Consider the following 20,104-nt stretch of genomic DNA (forward strand, 5'->3'; position numbering starts at 1 on the left):
AACAACGACGACTGGGTAGCCACAGTGGTTCATTTTATAAGTAGCGTCAATGTGTAGAATGAAGCTGTCCTCTGGTAAATGTAGCCGCATAGTCATAGTCTTCGCTGATATCCCTAGTACAAAAGGACTTTCGTTCGATCCATTGCCAACTACCGGCCTCCCATCACAATCCAGTCTTCACGCAAAAGTAAAAGGTTGATCCAAGGCCTCAGCGCCCGTGAAAACCCTCGCGTGGACCCAATCCCGCATTTCATCCACTCGGTCGTGGTTCTGCAAGGACGATCGGCTGTAGTGGTTCACGAAGTTCTCGACAACTTGAAGTCCAGGCAAATTCTCCAAAGACGTGTCAAACTTGCGCGCCAGCGCATGTCGGATGCGTTGCGGCCTGAGGTGATGAGCTGCCATCTCCCGGCAGAACGTCTTCTGCGCAGTCGTGAGCTTCTTCTTTCTCTGCGGGGAAGCTAGCAGAGTTGTGTGGACACCCGATTCGTAGATAGACATACGAGATGTAGAGAGACACGTGAGCAGCTTGCCGCGCCACGAACACGCCACTTCCGAGGCCTCGCTGCACGTTTCGGACTTGCACTTCAGAAGACGATAACGCATCTTGTGTGGGTCCACAGCCAATGTGCACACGGTGCACACCAGAGTATTACTCTTGCATATGTCGAACGCCTTCAGGCGCTCGAGGATCGATTTGCCTTCGGCCGCCTCGGAGACGAGCGCCAGCTCGGTCCACAGGATTCGCTTCGGCATTTTTGCGCAACTGAGTGGCAGTTACAGGGTGTGGACTACAAATTTAGTGACAGTTAATTGAATAGAACAAAATGCAAATTGCGATTTGGTCCGCAATGACCTGTCCGCATAAGCTCCTCTGATTGGCTGCTCCATCTTCAATCCGTGCACAGCACCAGAGACGAGGCTCCGCCAAAAACAGCACAGTTATTTGTGCTGGTGCCGTAAAGTAATGTGCTGCCCAGACTTTAATGTGCTGACACAGATTTAAGGTGCCAAAACATAACGTATGGCAAAAGTCACACGTTCTCTTGAAAAACGTTAGTTTCTGAGTCAAAGAATTGGTTTAAAAGTGGGTCAAAATTATCCATAATTGCCAAAAAGCGGAGCCTGATAAATAAGAAAAATCATTCTATTGGCAGTGACACCAGGTTCACCGCTGGGGCGATCACCAACATTTCCCAGCGCAACATGCCCTGCATCATGTCGCTTGCGTTGCGATGTGCGTGATCTGGTCCACAATAATCGGTGCGTCCGCTCCACCGCAGTTGCTGGTATTCTTCGCCCGTGACGGGATTCACCACGTTCAGAAACTCGATCGAAAGCGACAAATGGGCCCACGCCACTTTGTTCCGAACATCCTCTTCTCGTGGATTTCTGGAATAACCTGTGTCAAAGCTCTGCGTCCCAAGGACGTATCCTGTAGCATCCAGCATAAGCTCTTCGGAATCCGAATCCGAAATCAGCATACTGCGGCGGTGTTGACGGAGCGCTCGCATCGATACAGGTAGGCACGGATGTAGCTCTCGACAGTGGGATCTTCTTCCTTGTTTCGATCAAGAAACGTACGAAAACCGACCGAAATGTCGAGATATCTTTGGCAGGAGACATGACGTCTCTAGCCAGCACATAGGCGTTCGGATTCACCTGCTGCAACACCTCTAAGCGACTCGTTTCGCCTTTAACCTTTTTGAATTCGCCCAGGCGCATATCATTTGCCCACGTCTTTTGCATTAACTCCGCAACATTTAATCTGTAAAATTTCTTCGTAGAGACGCATTCCAAAATATTCCCATGCACTCGTTGCACCATATCCCACCCAAAGATCTGCATTCGACTCGTTCTCGCGCCATCGTCGGTATCAAACGACGACGGGACCAGCAGACGACTCTGCACGCGAGAGATTGTGCGAGTGTTGTCCAAGATCACTCGAGTTAGCCCCAAGTCTGTCAGTGGATGGAACCCGAACTCCTCCCTCGCGTCGAAGGGGTCTCGCTCGTCTAATCGCATCCTCAAGACAGCTTCTCCTCCTAACGACGGCTGCTGGAACTGCTGGGCCCATCGAGGTCCATCCACCTCCATGGTGGACTGTAAAATTCTAGATAAATTTATTTTCCACTCCGCTTTCTGCTGAATTTCGTTCTTAAGAAACAAATTCTCAGCTCCAAGTCTCCTCGACAAATCCACCGCTTTGGAATAATCCGAAGTCATCCTCGTGACTAAAGTTCCCTCACGTTCGACTGTTGCACTCTGCGTGGACTGCAAGCTCAATTCCGCGTACTGTTTCTCCAGTCTGGCCACTGTGGCCTTCATGTTGTTGAGCTCATCTCGCTGTCGCTGTCTTGCTCGTCGCATGCAGTCTGTTCTTCTGTCGTCGTCGCTCCATGGCGCTGGGATTCGGTGGGTCGCACTGCATCTGCTCGGTCTTAACGCTCGTCCACGTTAACGGCGGAGACGTGGGCATGGCCATCGCTGGAGCTGCGTGGGAAGCAGCCCATAACGCGTCGAATTGCGCCGGGTTCATTCCGAATTGGAGAGTGGTCGCCAGCTGGTTCCCGTCTTCTCCGTGGATGGGGTTGTTATCTGACTGGAGAGTATGGACCTGAACGGCAGGACTGTGAGCAGGACTGGCGCGTCCATACCAAAATTTATCGGACCGGATGACCTTATCGGACCTGTACCAAAACTAGGGTACGCTAAATAAACCCCCGCAAAATCAATTTATTAGTTTATGGATTAGATATTGTGACCCACACACTAAACATTATTATTTTACAGAAGGCGGGGAGGGAGATGGCGCGATGACGGCGGCGGCACGTGTGACAGGAGGGTGGCGTTGACGGCATGCAGCAGGAGGGTGGCGGCGGCGACAAGAGGGGCAACACCAAGGACAGGAAGGACAACAAAGACGGAAGGAGCGAAGGGGACAACAACAGCGGGCGGATCCTCAAGGGCTGTGGTGGCTTGCCCGGCAGGGCGGGCGGTAGGCTGCCCGTTGGGTGCGTGCCTGCAGGTGGCACTCCGAAGGGCGGACTTCGATGGTATCGTCGAGTCATCCAGCTATCAGCAGCGAGGATGCCGCCGCCAGGCCCCGTGCAGACCCCGCAAGATCTATTTCCCCACCCGGCAGGGCGGGAAGCATGCTGCCGGCCGATAGTCCGCTGGCGACGCACCAAGTCCAGATGCTTGTCCCAGCTGCTGGTCGTGTCGATGAAGAGCTCGATGCTCTCAGTAGTTGCGTGTAGCTAGCGAGCACTAAATAATGTAAAACATGTCCAAGTAATTGATGCAAATTGTCAATGTCTATTTAAAAACGGGTACAATAATAACAATTCGCAATGCACCACCTCACGGAAGCTATTAGAAGTTACAAGTGTAGCTACTGCATCTCGTCAGCACAGAGGCTCTTACTTCCATGCATCATGTCGCCATTTAAGCGCTTTCGAGAAATTGCTACGGTATCAATACAACAAATTTTAAAAGCGCAAATTGAGTCGTTTGTACCGAAATGATTACGCCGGTCGGATAAAATGAAAATATGCGTGTGATACGCCGACATCTTAATATTTGTAAAGAGATACACATATTTTCCGTGCCCCTCGGACCTAATACGTCCGATGTGGAGTTTAGATGACCAACCTAACCCTTGACGGATTGATTGGCCAAGACTGACATAATTTTTGGATATGATTGGTTATCCAAAGCAAATAAATATATGATTGGCCATTAAAACTGATAATAAACCTTAGTGAGGTCCGATAAGTGATGATATTCATCCATACCGGTACCACTTAGCGAATAACTTGGCGTGTGACGCGTCGACAAGCTTCGCAACTCGTCCCACATGACGTCGTCGATGCTGTCGAGGATGGCGTCGTCATCTGCCTCCGACTGCCACGACGACGCCGGGGAGTCCACCACGTCGCGCTTCATGATCGCAACGGGTTTATTGATAGTGAAGAGGAGGCGACGTGTGCCTGGCGACTATGAAGTCTCACATCCGCCGGCAAAGGTCGTGCCGGATTACCGGTATTGACACACCGTAAGCAAATGCGAAAGTGATGGGGGATGGTTCTGGTAATCAGCGTGATAATGCGGCTGTGCTCGAGCTTAGGGAGCTCGAGGTACCCAAATTTAGAAATAGTGTTTTTTTATGTACTCAAAAATGATCCAAAGGTCTCGATGTACTACAGCCTGTAGACCCTCATAGAATTGCAATGTCGTGAGCTGGACCAAGAGAATACGGTATGCCTCGCTCAGGTAGTTACAGCGGAGATGTATTGTTATATATCACGAAGCCATATTACGCCTCAGCTTTGCTAGGCGGTGGCTTAATAAGAGTGATACATCGATCACCCTAAATGAGGCGACAATTGCCCATTCTAGAGCAAGCGTAGGCGTTTTTGAATGCGAGCTAGACCAAAAAATCGTACGCTGACACATGAAAACTTAATCGTGTAGTGTTGAGTTTCGCTGACTTACAAGTAGCCATGGGCCTTTAATAGTGCGCTTCCTAGATTTTTCGGCGGAGCGCCTTAGAATATCCTGCACCGTAGCAAGCATTTATAAAGCGCTTCGCTCTTGTATACCTATAGCTCTGTAGGAAATCTGGAGCTTTCCTTGATTTTCTTTTGTAAATGGTGTTTGTCTTAGAGTTAATGGTGTTTGTCAGGGTTATTCCTTCATCAGCCACAGCAGCACTGGTAGAAGTAGTATTTTCCCGTTCATCCACTAACCTCTATAAAAGAATGGTCTGACCTCTCCAATGACGCAAAGTGCTCATCGACTACGTAACAAATGCTGCATACCCTCATAGACTGCTAAGATACACAAAATACCACAAGAAAGAATAATAGACTACTCTAGCTATCTAAACGGTGTAGGATAATGCGTCCTAAGACACGTCCTAAACTGTCCTATTTGTCCTAAATTTTACAGGGAGATTTTGGAGATGTGTCCTAAAAAGCGACTAATCCTTCGCTACAGAATATTATAATTTGTGTCCTCCAGATTGTCCTAAACCTCAAATATAAACTTTTTCCGGACTATCAACGTAAATTTACGTAAGAGTTACCTAAAACTCACATTGGCTTTACTTATTGTCCTGGGGCACACCAACCATTTCTGAATCTCCACTACTGCAGCCAAGCATCATGGACCATTGCGGCTACTCCTTCTGCAGCTAGGGCGCTTGCCTATCTGGCCTCTGCTGCCACCTGCGGAAGCAGTGTCTTGTCCGCTCTGCTCACGAGCGCGAACATTCAACAGTGCGGCACGGACCACTGAGATCCCGGACCAGGCCACCATTGACAAGATGTGCGCCTCGACTGCCTGCAACACCCTGCTCGCTGACGTGAAGGCCATGAACCTGGAGGAGTGCCAACTGCCGGTCGGTGTCGGTTCCAACCTGAAGGCCGACCTGGTAGTCTACGTGCCGTCCAACTGCCCATCGACGTCGGCTCCCAGCCCGGACTCGCCTGCCACAAACGCACCTGTTGTCGACACCCCGACGACGCCAGACAACTCGACGAACCAGGCCGAGCACACCGCCGCGCTAACCAAGACCCCCATCGCTTGCGAACCGCGTCTTCGGATCGACTTGCAGCCAAGTAGCCCTTGCGAGTACTTTGCTGCTTTTTGAGCCCCCCCCTATGTCGTCACGTTCTGATTATTAACCGTCGTTTGCTATGTGCATGTTGAAGTCGCTTAACCGTTATTAGCGGCTATTATTACCTTCAATGACTATCATCCTTTGAAACACTTTAAAAATATTGTCACACACTTTGTAGTAGAGAAGTTTTGTTGAGGTGCTTTTCGCGCACAGCAAAGAATCGGCTGCTCTTGGAGAGGGGCTTTAAGATGTTTATTGCTTCTAGCTAGGCCAGTTGAGGATATGGCTTGAGGACAGTGCATGTTGGGCTTGGTGTTGTCCTAATAGGACAGTGGTCTGAGTTGCAGTCTGTCCTAATAGGACAGACTGAGTGTCCAGTTGTCGAGTGTCCTATTAGGACACGCGGACCCTGGCTTGTTTCGTCCTAAAACTCATTGTGTTGTCCTAAATATGGGTTTGTTTATGAGCCGAATTGCTAGTTTTTTATCCCAGGTTTTAGGACAATAGGACACTTTAGGACTTCTAGTAGGACGCATTCTCTCCTACCATCTAAACCTACGAAGTGGTCCGTGGACGAGGAGGGGCACTTATGCGGAGAGCAGGTCTGGTATACAGCAATGCCGCAGCATCGAGTCGAAGCGTATTGCATTTTATAGAATAGTCTATGTGACGGGGTCACACAGCACCTTGCGCTAGAGGAAGTTATCTTCCGAGAGTATACAAACTCTCAGTGAACGGCAGTTCACAGGTCCCCTCTTTAATTAAAGAGAGCGAAGTGACCTAAATAAGGTAGATTGTAAACTGAGTATATTTATAGGTAGGTTAAGTTTGAGGTTAATACAAACTATCAGTTACCTATAGAAATGCAATGTCATTTAACCAATGGTTGGTTTTGAATGACCTTGGTACCTTGTACCAAATATCCCGGAGTATGACATGTCATACTCATGAAGTGTAAAGTGTCACACTTCATGTAACCAGGGTACACTTAGTGCTACGTACCCCGTTACATCCTCCCCCACTTAGGTTCGGTTTACCGACCAATCAGAATGAAGAGATGTTCGTCACAAACTCTCATTCTCAAAGTCGAAAACCATCGACTCGGCCGCGCGAGCGCGGCGGAGGCTCACTTTACAGTTAGAGTCTCGAGCAGCAACCTGTGCGCTCTTCGTCAAGGTCTCCACTTCGACCGTTAACATGCCTCGTGGCACTGCTAAGAGCGGTGCTAAGACACGCTCCAAGGCTGCAGCCGGTAAGGCGCAGGCCAAGAGCACTAAGCCTCACGGCAAAGGCTCTGCACTCAAGGAGGCTACTCAGGTGGCCTCCGAGGCGATCGGATCCTCGGGTGACGCGGCTGCGGACAAGCGCGCAAGCAGGCGCCGCAGTCCGTCGCCCTCGTCTTCAGACAATCGTCCGAACCCTCGGTTCGTAGAACGTGAGTTCAACTCGGGCAGTGAGGACGATGCCGAGTCCGAGAGCACTCACGATGCTCCTGCGGGCTCTGTGGGAGGGCACAGCCCAGTGCCCAGTGAGCACAAAGAAGGCAGCGTGCAGTCGTCCGCTAGTGATCACGGTGATCACAGTCCCAGGACCTCTGTGCGCTCTGAGAGTCCGGCCGTTAAGGCTAAGGGCACTCCCAAAGCCGGTGGCGATGAGGAAGGGAGTCCTCGCAAACGTCTCTCGCTTGCCGAGGGTCTTGCGCGCGCTAAGGCCTCTAAAGCCGAAGGCGCCAAGCCCTCAAAGAAGCGTACCGCCTCTAAGTCTCCACTCCGCGAGGAGAAGGAGACTCGACGCTCCTATCAGAGTCTCTTCGGCTCCTCGGATGAAGAGGAGGAGAAGGAGGACGAAGAGGAAGAGGAGGGTGCCATTGTTGAGCCCCGGGAGGTCTCGAATGACCTCGACCAGCAGCAGGAGGATTTCCAAGCTGCCCAGCGTGTGCGTGGGGGTTCGGCGGCGGCACCCGTCAGCCAGGGAGCTGCCATCAACTCAAGAGGGTATTGGCCTCCCGAGGAGAGCTCTGGGGCTGACCTCTTCTTAGAGCTTCTCGTCGCTCCTCGTGGCCTTGTGGGCGGCCACACTTCTAGGGGCATCTATGAACGAGCCTTGTTCAGAAAGAACAGTTGTTCGTCGACAACGTGGAGGCTGCTCGGTGTGTGCTTCTCGCGCCACACCGCATTCCCCTTAAGGACTTCACGACTTGTCGTAAGAAGCCCGAGACCCGGGGTGGTCTCTATCCTGTTTGGGGATACCCCTGGGTTATGCCCGAGAACTGTCCCACATGGAGTTCTTGTGAGGACATGTTCTGGGCGTGGGTGGAGACTCTCAAGTACTCGCCCACGGAGTTATGGGAACTCCATGAAGATCAGCAGCTGTCCCACATCCTGGACCAGCGTGATCTTCGTGTGAGGTTTGCCCACTTGATCAGCAAGCGTATGCTGCCAAGGGACATCCTGAAGCGCGCGGCTTCTAGCGCTCACGATGAGCGCGGGTACGGTATGTATTCATCATCCGTACCCCGTTCGGGCAAGAAGCCCCGGACTACTTATGAAGCTGCCGCCGCTTCTGTTCCCAGATTGCGACAGCCTTCGGGCAGTCAATCAGGAGCCGTTCAATCGGCTCCCACGAGTTCTCGGAGTGGGCATAACCCCTCCACTTCACGAGGAGCTGTCGCTTCCCGCGACACCGTTGCTCCTGGAGGATCCGCTCCACGTGGAAGTGGACTTCTCCATTCCGGTCAAGCAGGGGCGGAGGTGCCCTCGTACGAGTACGAGTACTCGGCGCCTCCCGAGAGCCACTCTCGTTCGAGTGCTCCGACTGCGGGTCCGACACGGGACCCTGAGGTTGACCGCCTCCGTCAACGTCTCCTCGTGCTTGAGATTGCACTTGGCCTTGGGACTGGCGGTAATGCTGCCGCCCAGGCCGGGAATCAGGGCGAGCTCGCTCGTCTTGCGGGTCGCCTGGACCTGGTGGAGCGAGAGGTCGCGAGCCTGCACCTGCGGGTGGACCGCCGGGCCTCTTCGTCCGATCTGGACGAGGCCTTTCGCATGATCCGACGGATCGAGGCTTTGTTGCCACGTCCGGAGCCGCCTGCGGCACACTCCCAGACGTACGCGTATGGTGCGTACCCGGCGTACTCAGCGTACTCGGCGTCTGGCGCCGGGGTCCGTTCGTATGGAGCCCCTCCGGCGTACGGTCTTGACCGCAGCCTTGCCGTCCCGACCGAGGCTTGGGTGCCTGCTCCGACGCCCTCGTCGACGACTGTGACCGGCCCTCGCTTCGAGGAGCTGGGTCAAGGGGGGTCTGCGAGTCAGCAACCCCCTGCGGGTCAAAGTACCGCTTAAGACGTCCGACATAGAACGTCGGGTGCGTCGTCATTGACTTTGGAAGGTCGATTGTGTACGACGCACCATGTCTGCCCAGGACTGAAAAATGTCCGATGAAGCGGTGCTTCAGCTTGTTGCTGCCGACAGAGCTAACAGTGTCTAGAGGTAGGTTCCTCGTGTCTAGTAACACTAAGTCACCAATCTCAAATATACTTAAGTTTCCTCTTCCATGTTTGTCTGAGTACTCCTTTTGTCTATCCTGGGCCGCTGCCATGGCATCGCGGACCCTGCTGACAATGTTCAGCTTGGTATCCATAAAGGATTCCACCTGTTTCCGCAGCGAAACTGGCCTCACATCCGAGACCTGGGAGGAAAGGGCTTTCCGAGCCTCTCCCCCACTTAGAATAGAGGAGTCAGTGTTTCCTCGAAGAGTGAGAGGCACTCTGGGGTGGCGGAAGCCGTTCAAGTAGAACGGCGTGAACCCCGTGGACGCGTGCACCGCGTTGTTGAGCGCAAACTCAACAACTGGAAGCTGCGTCGACCACGTACGTGGCGCTGCCGCGCACACACTGCGCAGAGTGTCCTCGAGCACTCGATTGACGCGCTCTGTTTGGCCGTCTGTCTGCGGATGATCCGCAGTGGACATCTGCAGACGAGTTCCCAGTAAAGGGAACAGCGTTTTCCAAAACGCAGCAGTGAACCGCGGGTCTCGGTCCGAGACAATCGTCTCCGGGAGACCGTGATAGCGGAACACGCCATCGACGAGCAACCTTGCGGTTTGTTCGCCCGTCACAGTGACGGGAACTGGAGCAAGATGTACCATCTTGCTCAGCCGACACACGAACACCAAAATTCCGGTGTTGCCGTGTCCGTCGGCGGGAAGCCCAAAGATGAAGTCAAGACTCATCGACTTCCAACAATCAGCCGGTACGGGCAGGCTCTGTAGTGGAGCCGAAGAGTGCCCTGCGGGTTTAACCCGCTGACATGTTTCACATGTCTTGACGTACCGGGCGACCCACTTGTACATGTGGGTCCACCAGAAGGACTGAGAGACCGACAGAAAGGTCTTCTCGCGGCCCAAGTGGCCGCTGGAGGGCGCGTCATGCGCCTCCGCGAGGATGTCGAACTTCAGATCCTCGTCGTTGGGTACAACCACCCGTGGAGGATCAGTGGGCTCTACCCGATAATAGAGGAGGCCCTCCTTCAACTCATATCGGTGGAGCCGTGAGCGCTGTCGCGACGAGAGCCAGTCGGACTTCGCGCTCGTTCCGGCCTTAAGGAACTTGACGATAGGCGCGACAGCCTCATCGTCCCGATACGCCATGCGTATCCGATCATATAGATCCGTTGTCACCCGCGTGATGTGGGCCAACTCATAGTCGGGACGCCTAGAGAGGGCGTCCGCAAGCACGTTGAGCTTGCCCGGCTTGTACTCGACGCGGAAGTTATATTCCGCGAAGAAGGACAGCCACCTCGCCATCCGTTGGGAGAGGTGAGGCGAGTTAGTCGCCGTCCTCAAGGACGCGTGGTCTGTGTAGATCACAAAGGGCGTAGAGCCCAGAAGGTGAACACGGAACTTCACAAGGGCATATTTCATTGCCAGGAGCTCCTTGTCATGGACAGGGTAGTTCCGCTCGGCGGCTTTGAGCTGCCTGGACTGGAATGAGATGACTCGTTCCTGTCCAGCCGTGTCGTCCTGCAGCAATGCACACCCGATGGCGTAATCGGAGGCATCGCAGACGACGCTAAACGGCTTCGTCTCGTCCGGCAGAGCCAGGACAGGGGTCTCTTGGAGACTGGCCTTGATGCTGTCAAAAGCATCCTGGTGCTCTTGCTCCCAGCGCCAGTCGACGTCCTTCTGAAGGAGGCTCGACAAAGGCTTAGCGAAGCCCGCGTACCCAGCGCTGTACTTGTGAAGGTAGTTGGCCAAACCCAACCACTTTCGAAGATCCTTCTGGGATCGGGGCGTCGGCCATGCTGCTATGGCCTTGACCTTGTCTGGGTCAGCCCGAACGCCCACGTTGCTTACGAAGCAACCGAGAACTTTGATCTCTGGTGACGCGAAAACGCACTTGTCGATGTTGGCGTAGAGCTTGTTCGCTCGCATCACGTCCAACACTCGACGGAGGTGTCCTAGATGCACCTCCATGGCCGTCTTGCCTCCCTCGGCACGGCTATGGACGAAAATGTCGTCGAAGTACGTCTGTACGAAGGTACGCAAAGGGCGGAACAATTGCGTCACCAGGCGATTGAACGTCGCCGGGGCGTTAGACAAGCCCTGCGGCATGACGAGCCACTCCCAAAGCATGCCGCTTGGAGTGCTTACCGCGGTGAGCGGGATGTCACTCTCTCGCATCAGGATTTGGTAGTATCCGTCTACCAAATCCAGCGCACTGTACAGTACGCTCCCGGCCATGTTGTTCAACAACACATCCTTTCGTGGGATCGGTGTTTGGGCCGGCACCGTTGCGTTGTTCAGCTTGTTATAAGCGTGAACCAGACGCCACTTTCCGTTCGGCTTACGAACGCAGAAAGTCGGCGTCGAGTGCGGGGATTTCGACTCCCGCACCATGCCTGCCTTCGCTTTCGCGGCGAAGAAGGCATCAATGACCTCGCACTGTTCGCGCGGGAGAGGCCATTGCCTCGTGACACAATACTTTGTGCCGGGCACGAGATCAATCTCGTGCCGTACGCCTCGATCCGGTGGGAGTTGGGTCGGTGGGTGTTTATTCACCACGTCCGCATACTCCGTCACCAAAGGATACACCGGATCCTTGGGGTTCTTGAGAATCTCAGAACCCAAGCGCGCCTGACGCTGCTTGTTCATGTCTTCCAGGACGTTCTCGTCCAAGACAGAGGAGGAGTTCAGCTCCTCCTGAGTGGTCTCAGGTCTTATGAGTACCATCTCAGCGATCTCTCCAGCCTTGAGGTTGGCCAGGAAAGACTCAGCCGTCATTTCCTCGAGGTTCAGTATCTCTGCAACCTCTGGCAACTGTTCCAAGTGGACACCAGATGCCTTGACGGGTAAACCCGTCTCGCTATCGAAGATGTGATAGCACTCTTCCACCGGCCTTGTCGGAGGAGCCCGGGCCCTGGACTCCGAGTCGCTTGAAGCGACGTCGATCGGAACGAAGTTCGGATCCGACTTGAGGCGGCGTCGGCGTCTTTGCCGACGGCTTCTGTGACGGGGAGCTTTGCTGCCCACGTCTAGGGATGTCGTCGCTACGACATCCGAGGCACTCGTGGGCCTCGTGTGGTACTGTTGTACCCACACAGGAAGCGTGTTCAACGCCTTCCTCTTCAGTTAAGGTCTGGGCGACCGCGTGTGGCACTGTGTTACCCACACAGGAAGCGTGTTCAACGCCTTCCTCTTCAGTTAAGGTCTGGGCGACCGCGTGTGGCACTGTGTTACTCACACAGGAAGCGTATCCGACGTCTTCCTCTTCAGTTATGGTCTGGGCGACCGTGAGTGGAACTCTGTTACCCACTCTGAACACGCTGTTCTCAGTGTTCATGACAGCTGCAGCTGTCTGCGGAACTAAGTTACCCGCCTGTGGACCTAAGTTACCCACTTGGCCGGCGCCTCTTCTGGGCGCGGCCACCATCAAAACATCCTCGGAGTCGTCATATACGTCGACGACTCCCAAGCATCTGCCGGATGCTTTGGTACCCTGGCAGCCCTCGCGGGCGCCCCGGGTCCTGACAGAGGTGGGAACATGACTCACCAATGCTCTGTCGGACTGCGCAGGGCGGCTGGCACCGATTGCCTTGCCTCGCCAGTCGATCCAGGGCTCGTGCTTCTCAAGCCAGGGCATGCCCAGGATCATATCATATGGATCCATATCGAGAACAGTGAACTGTTCGAGGCTGTCAAAGTCTTCAAACTTGACAGCCAGATCCACTTGGACGTTGGGGACAGTGACGACCTTCCCGTCGGCCAGTCGCACTGACACCGTCCCGTTGCCCTTGCTTTCTCGCAAAGCTTCGGACAACTTGTTGCTGTTCCGAGCAACCGTCTGGCGGCGTGCGAAATTCTTCGACGCCCCAGAGTCAATCAAGATTCTAAAGGGGTGATCGTACCCCCGTACACATCCGTGTACTACGAGCAACCCGCCGCTGCTCTTCGCCGATTCGAGAGTGCGAAGACTCTCAGGGGCTAAGTCCCCGTGGTACACGCCACCCGCGCACCCATCACGAAGACTTAGTTCTTCCCCAGTAGGGCGCCCCGCCCCTACTGGTTCCCTGCGTTCCCCTGTCCCGGGATCCTGGCTTCTGCCAGCGACCCTTGAGGACGGGCTTGGGGAAGGACCGTCTGCGGAGTCTTTCCGCGGGACAGTCGCGCTTGAAGTGGCCCATCTTCCCACAGCCGAAGCAGCGGATGTCACGCTGTTCGGCGGACCCGAGTTCCATGGGAACTGGTCCGTTGGGGCTTGTTCGACCGGGAGCCGACAAGGAACTCCCAGGCCACGCTGAGGCCGGCGTACGCGCCTGGCGATGGCTGTACTCTTCTTGAAGAGCCACTTGAATCGCCTCTTCAAGGGTGCTTGCCTGCACCCGGAACAGCTGAGTGCGTGCGGGGCCCACTCGAAGGCCGTCCATGAACACAGTCATCTTGATGTGTTCATTGAGTGGGTTTCCCACTAGGGACGCCGTGAGCTCCCGTATCTCTTGCACATACTCGTGCAGTTCGCGTCTTCCTTGTTTACACGCGAGGAAGCGCGAACGCTGGCGGTACTCGTAGTTCGCCGGGAGGAACGCGGCTCGGAGCTGTTCGCACAGCTGAGCCCAGGATGTGAAACATCCAGGGGATGTCGCTTCCCGAGTGTACACCCAACTCTTAGCACGACCGCTAAGGTTGGAGAGTGCAAAAGCAACACGCAGTTGCTCGGTCGAGATCAGAGCCGCGTCCATCGCGAGCTCTACTTCTCGGACCCAGAAGTGAAGGTTCTCGCCTTCCTTCCCTTCATACGGCTTTACCTTCAGCCGTATTGGCTTCGGGTGAGGCGGGTTTGCTCCCGCCGCCGGAGCCTGCAGGTTCTCCCGCACATGCGCGATGAGGCCCTGCTCGTACGCGTCGAATGCATTGACGCGCTCGAGCTGCTCAGCCGGTGTTGATACCACCAGGCTCTGCAGGGCCTCCATCCCGAAGATGCCTGCCATCTTCCGAACCGACTCGAAGTGAGAGTCGTTCATATGGGAGAAGTCGTTCCTATCCATGGCAACGAACTTCGGAGGTTCAGGTAGTCTACCCGCGATGGCGTGGATTGACTACAAGTGCTACCAAGTGTGACGGGGTCACACAGCACCTTGCGCTAGAGGAAGTTATCTTCCGAGAGTATACAAACTCTCAGTGAACGGCAGTTCACAGGTCCCCTCTTTAATTAAAGAGAGCGAAGTGACCTAAATAAGGTAGATTGTAAACTGAGTATATTTATAGGTAGGTTAAGTTTGTGGTTAATACAAACTATCAGTTACCTATAGAAATGCAATGTCATTTAACCAATGGTTGGTTTTGAATGACCTTGGTACCTTGTACCAAATATCCCGGAGTATGACATGTCATACTCCTGAAGTGTGAAGTGTCACACTTCATGTAACCAGGGTACACTTAGTGCTACGTACCCCGTTACAGTCTACCTCCCAAGCTCATTAAATAAATGAATGGAATTCATGCAGCCAAAAAAAGTTTAAAAAAATGTCCTGCTTTGGAGTAGTGACTAGTATTAATGTGGTCGTTAGGACAGCTAAATGACTGTAATTAAACCTGACTTTGAAAAAGAGAAGTGATAAGTATATTTTTTAATCCCGAAGCTTCCCCAATGGAGAGCTTCTTGTAATAATCACTGTCATCTCGGACGGCTGTGCTGATATTGTGGCAGCTCAATTAAAGTCCAACCTGACAATTATGTTTAAAACACAAAATGCATTTGGGTACATCAAATAGCACTATTTCTAAATTTGGGTATCTCGAGCTCCATAGTTTTTCCCGCTGCTTGTCACAAAGCAGGTCCACACCATGTCCACACCACGTGGACCATCCTTGCTTCAGTTTGTCGATGCGCGAGCGTATTCAAGGAAAAAAGAACTTCAAGCAATGTGTGCAACTTGGTGCTTCGCGACAGTGGGCGCCACTTGATTGATGTCCTTGAACTTGCTTAAGTTCTCGTTTTCGCATCGGGCGTTTCCTTGGAGTGCATGACGAAGAGCTTTCGTCTGAAAATGGACGCCAAAGTCTTCTCGACCAAAGCAAACTGCTGTATCGAGGGCAGTTTGAGCCTTCGAGCCTCGTGCACTTTTGGTTGTGGTTGCGCCTAGGCCTCAATTGCACGAAAGATCACTTCCGTCTGATTACGTACGTGGCTTCGGAAGCTCATGTGTGGCTGCGTGGGTCGGCAACATCGAGGCTGAAGCCACGCGAGCCACTGATACCGGTAGTGTTGGGCCTGTGGTTGAAGAAAGCCTGAGTGACCACAGATTTATCGGTGTTTCTGTATATAAAACCTTCAGTTTTCACTTTCATTATCCAAAAGAGCGCCTTCCACTTACAACTCTGTTACGCATAAATTATCCTGGAAAAACGGCCACTACGGCGTCTAGTTCGAGTTCATCGGTTCGGTGTCGGAGTTCGGGATCAGTTGGAGGGCAGGCGCGATCGTACCGAGCTCCCAGCGCATGAGTGTCGTGACCATGTCGGCGGCGTTCCGGTGCGCGTCGAATGGCGTGCCGTAGTTGTTCCTGCCGGCCCACCGCACTTGCACGTACTTGTCTTCTCCAGTTACGCGGTCGGTTACTTGCAGCATTTCGATGGAATGCGCCAGCTCCGCCCACACTAGACGTGCCGACGGTTCAATGCCGTCACGTTCCGGCAGCAGCTTGGCGCCGGAAGTGTCTGCCGGATTCAGACTCTGCGTGCCGATCACAAAGCCGGTCGCGCTCAGATCCGAGTCCAACTCGCGTTCGTCTTCACTTAAGAGCGACGAGTTGTTTGACGGCACGTCGCCCGTCGTCTCCATGCGGTATCGCAGCAGAGTTGTGCGGAATACAGGGGTCTCGTCAGGCGAGCGGACGTCGCGACCGAGCACGTAGGCGTTCGTGTTGACTTCTTGCAGCATTTCCAGCCGCTGGACGTCGTACTTGACCACCTGGGCGCCTTTCAAGCACATTTCGTTCACCCAGGCCTTTTGCATGAGCTCCGACACGGACAATTTCTTGAACCGCTTGGTGAAGACGAACTCCATGTCGCTGCCTCGGACACGTCGTCGCAGATCCCATCCGAAGAGTTCCGAACGGTCGATCTTGCCGGCCACCTCTTCGTCGGCGATCTCGTGGTCGCTGTTGTTATCCGCGCTCTCCTTGCTGTTCGTGGTCAGCAGCTGATGCTGCACCCGCTTGACAGTCCTTGTATTCTGCAGGATAATGTCCTTTACGTCCCGTTCCGAGAGCGGATGGAAGCCGAAGACCGACTCGGCCTCCTGTTCGGTCATCATTTCCAACTTGAACGGGAACGGCGAGGGCGGCGTCGACGCTGAAGCGGTGAACTCGTCCAGTGCCACAGTCGTCTCCATGACTCGTCGGAGCTCTAGCTTCCAGGACGCTTGGTACTGGATGGACGCCTTTAGGTACAGGTTCTCGGCGCCTAACTGCTTGGACAGTTCGACTGCTTGGGCAAATTTCCGATTGCTGTCGGAATTGGCGTCCGGGAGATGTTCCGACGAGTCGGAACGTAGTCGGAGCGACTTGTACTGCTCTTCCAGGCCGGCCACAGCATCGCGTAGTAGCTGCAGTTGGTCACGTTGGCGCTGTCGTGAACGCCGCATGGACTCGCGGTTCTTTTGGCGGCGCATCTCGAGCGCTGAGCCGCTCTCGGTCTCGGCGCATAGGTCCAGCACCGTGTTTGGATTCTTCCAGTTGAGCCACATTGAGTTGATGCCGGGCTTGTTGCCGGAAGTGCCGGTGGGGACTGTTTCGGCACGGTTGTCCGATGTGCTGGGGGTGTCCTCTCCACTACTGGGACTGGTGCTGCCGGTGTACGGAGATGGGGTTTTGCCCGTAGACACCGGCACTGTGGTATAAATCGCCCAGTTGGTCATGGTGTCCGCTGCTTGGTTGGAGCTGAGCCGAGCGTTCGGCCACATGAAGGCAAGTTTGGAATTGCGTCTCCGAGCGTAGCAAGATCATGATTGAGCGAGTGGCGAGGGATAGGCCTGCTGCCGGCAGTGCCACAGTTCGTGCCGGCGATGGTACAGTACCGTCGCCAATGGCGACTCGCCATCAGTCGTCTCTTGCCCTTTGGCTTTCAAGATTCAAGTGGCGCGGACGAGCCAAGCAGCGAGAATAAAAAGAAGGAGCACCAGCCACTATTATGCCAGAACTGGGGGCTCCATCTTCCAGTCTGTAAATAGATACGGAGAGATATCAACCAATTGTGGGTACTATGTCCCTATCCTTGCGGAACCGCGCCCAAGCATTGACATGCGAATACGATGCTGAGTTCAAATTGAGCTTCTGGCGAAAACACATAAACAGTCAACTTTCAATTAACTGCATAGATAGTCAGTAAAAACCGGTTTATTTAAAACTTATATTTTACTTATACAGTGACTTTGACGAAATCTAAAAATGAGCCCGTCATCGTAAATGTGTGTGAAAAAAGATTCATGACCATAATAATTAGCTAAATGCTTATCTAAATCTGGTCACACCAGCAAGCAATGCCTTAGGTTTGCGTTGGTTAATGCTTCCTATTTTGATTGTACAGCTACTGGGACAAAATACGAAAACACCGAAAGTGAAGTCGTGCGCTACCCAACGATGTACAATGCCACTGAGATGGGCGTGGACATGGACGCCGCGGCGCACACGCAGAGCGTTGGCTGACAGAGCGACAGGGCTAGGTGTCGAGGTCGGGGAGGTCGCTCCGGCTCCACAAAAGATTTGGCACCAGGCTGCGCTGCACCAGGAGGGGACGTTGTGCGGGACGCTGCTCGCCACGACGGCGCCACGGAGGGTTTGTTGCGCGGGGCAACCAGCTCGAGGGAGCGACCGAGCAGTGCAGGGGAAGTGTGCAGGATGTGGCGCGTCGTGGTGAAGCAGCAGTGAGGAAATTGCGCGGGGCGAGCTGGTGCACGCGCTGCTACCTGGTGCCAGGACGGATGGGGGGGGGACCAGCACGATGCGAAAGGCAAAATCCACAAGGGGCGGTAGGAGCATTTAGGAAAGGTGAAGAGGCTCTCGTTCTATTTGTTTCCTTGAGATTCCTGACATTATTCTCTGTTCACTGCTGTGATGATGCCAATAGGCCTTCCTGCTAGTTTTGAGCACGAAGAGCCTTGTTCGAGCCACGATAGGCTAGCTTCTTGCGCTTTGATAGATCCAGCAAACCACGCACATGCAGAGCGAACACAAGGTGTGTGCACACGCCGAACTTCGGGTAATAGTCGCAAGGACAATGACGGCACAGCACGTTGACACGCCAGCCTTCACCTGGCATGCCGCGCGCTTCAGCACGTGCTGCCTGAACGCTGAGGCGGGACGTGACAGGTAATGACTCGTTAGTGCGTCGAGCTTGCGGGTCGTACACTCGATCGCAAAGCACTGAGGCCACGTACACATGATCTTCTTCACAAGGTGCGTCATTCAACAAGAAAGACACACGGGATCGACCCGATACAAGCTCACCTATCTTGTGCGCTCGCTCAAGGTCACGTGCACGTCGTACGAGGACGGTGAGGGGGTGACTTCCAAAGCGAATGCTTTCTCCTTCAAACTCTCAGTGCGACAGCACTGCAGCAGCTGCTCTATCAGCGCGCCCATCTTGAGGCGTAAGTGCAGTGTATAGTCTCTCTTCAAGGCCCGGTTGTACTGCTCGACGGGATTATTAGTCGTGGCGATGCCTGGTCGGGGGTGGAACACTTGCCAGCGATGAACCTGCTGTCCAGCCACTGCTTTTTGAAGTAAGCAGTAAACGCCGTGAGCCTGGTGTCTCCCTCCCAGTCTGACAAAAGCTTCGTCTTCTTCTCAGTATACGCGCCCGCAGTAGCAGTGAAGTGCAGGTCAGCGATGTCGCGCATTACACGGGCAGCAAGCAAAGGCTCAAGTGCACGAGTCTTTTCGCGAGCCTTTGCCAACACGTGGAAGTAACACATCAAGCCAACAGGCTTGGCTCCATCGATAGAGGAGGCAAAAACTTCTTCGACGCCGTTCAGTTGAGCTTCGTCTACATCGACCATGACGGAACGAGGGGCTAGATCATGCCCTGTCATGGTTCGAAATACTCGCTTCAGCGCCGACAAAGCTTCAACGTATTGAACCTTTGTCCGCTGCGACGAGATGAACACGGCCAGGAGATGAAACGTTCTCATGCCGTCAGATATTTCGACAACGATGACAGGGTAGCTGACCTGATTGAGCTTGAATGTAGCATCAGCGTGTAGCACATAAGCTGCCGGATCTTGATCTTATCGCTGCAGCAATTTTTTAGACGACAGCCCCACAACAAACGAATCCATATCGGTGCCAGTACCTACAACCGGACGGCCATCACCATCCGTTTTCCATGTAAAAGTGAAGCCTACATTCAATTTTTCCTGGCCCCGTGAAGCCCCTCTCGCGCACGAAGCTCGAGACATCATCCCAGAAGTCGCTGTCGCCTAGGTGGGCAGCGCGATAATGGTGAAGAAATCGCTGCACCACTGCAAGAGATGGCAAGCTGTTCTGGCTAAGGTTGAAACGGCGGAGAAGCGCGTTTTGAAGCCGGGTAGGGCGGTGCTGGTGAGCCGCCATTTCCCTGGCAACCACCTTCATTGGCTATGTTAGCCGAATACGCCTCTCAGGCCGGCGGCGACTTGCATGAGTTCCAGCCTCCCACACAGTCACGATGTCCAGCACACAACACTACTGCGTTTTCCCTCTCCATGTGCAGCGAGTGTACGGGACATCGTTGGCGCACGGCTCGCAGGAGCTGCGTAGCAGCCGCACCCTCATGTGTGGGGGTTGGGAGCGGTTTTTCTGGAAAAACCGCACACAAAATGCATGGAGCTCATCGCTCTTCATGACAGCAGTAGCTTTAAACGTGTCAAGCAGTAGGTTGGCGTCGTTGAGGGACAGGCTTTGGGCAAGGAGCATCCAATTTAGTCGGCGAGGCATTGTTGGTGAG

The 20,104-nt window shown here is 54.0% G+C and overlaps 3 protein-coding genes and 1 pseudogene across 3 annotated transcripts; 2 read left to right on the plus strand and 2 right to left on the minus strand.

The window, feature by feature from the left end:
• Positions 1–1,142: 1,142 nt before the first annotated feature.
• Positions 1,143–2,535, minus strand: PITG_15133 (uncharacterized protein; the record flags this gene model as incomplete). The annotated part of the gene is made up of 2 exons (XM_002898250.1): positions 1,143–1,392; positions 1,595–2,535. 2 exons carry the CDS (start codon positions 2,095–2,097, stop codon positions 1,143–1,145), a joined length of 753 nt encoding a protein of 250 aa, XP_002898296.1.
• PITG_15134 (uncharacterized protein) lies at positions 2,400–3,264 on the plus strand (the record flags this gene model as incomplete). The annotated part of the gene is made up of 3 exons (XM_002898249.1): positions 2,400–2,497; positions 2,641–2,692; positions 2,842–3,264. 3 exons carry the CDS (start codon positions 2,400–2,402, stop codon positions 3,262–3,264), a joined length of 573 nt encoding a protein of 190 aa, XP_002898295.1.
• Positions 3,265–5,232: 1,968 nt separating this feature from the next.
• Positions 5,233–5,590, plus strand: PITG_15135 (annotated as a pseudogene; the record flags this gene model as incomplete).
• Positions 5,591–15,542: 9,952 nt separating this feature from the next.
• On the minus strand, positions 15,543–17,084 carry PITG_15136 (uncharacterized protein; the record flags this gene model as incomplete). The annotated part of the gene is made up of 1 exon (XM_002898251.1): positions 15,543–17,084. One exon carries the CDS (start codon positions 17,082–17,084, stop codon positions 15,543–15,545), a length of 1,542 nt encoding a protein of 513 aa, XP_002898297.1.
• Between the last annotated feature and the right edge of the window lie 3,020 nt (positions 17,085–20,104).

Source organism: Phytophthora infestans, genomic scaffold, assembly GCF_000142945.1.
Source record: "Phytophthora infestans T30-4 supercont1.38 genomic scaffold, whole genome shotgun sequence".
NCBI classification, from domain to species: Eukaryota; Oomycota; class Peronosporomycetes; order Peronosporales; family Peronosporaceae; genus Phytophthora; species Phytophthora infestans.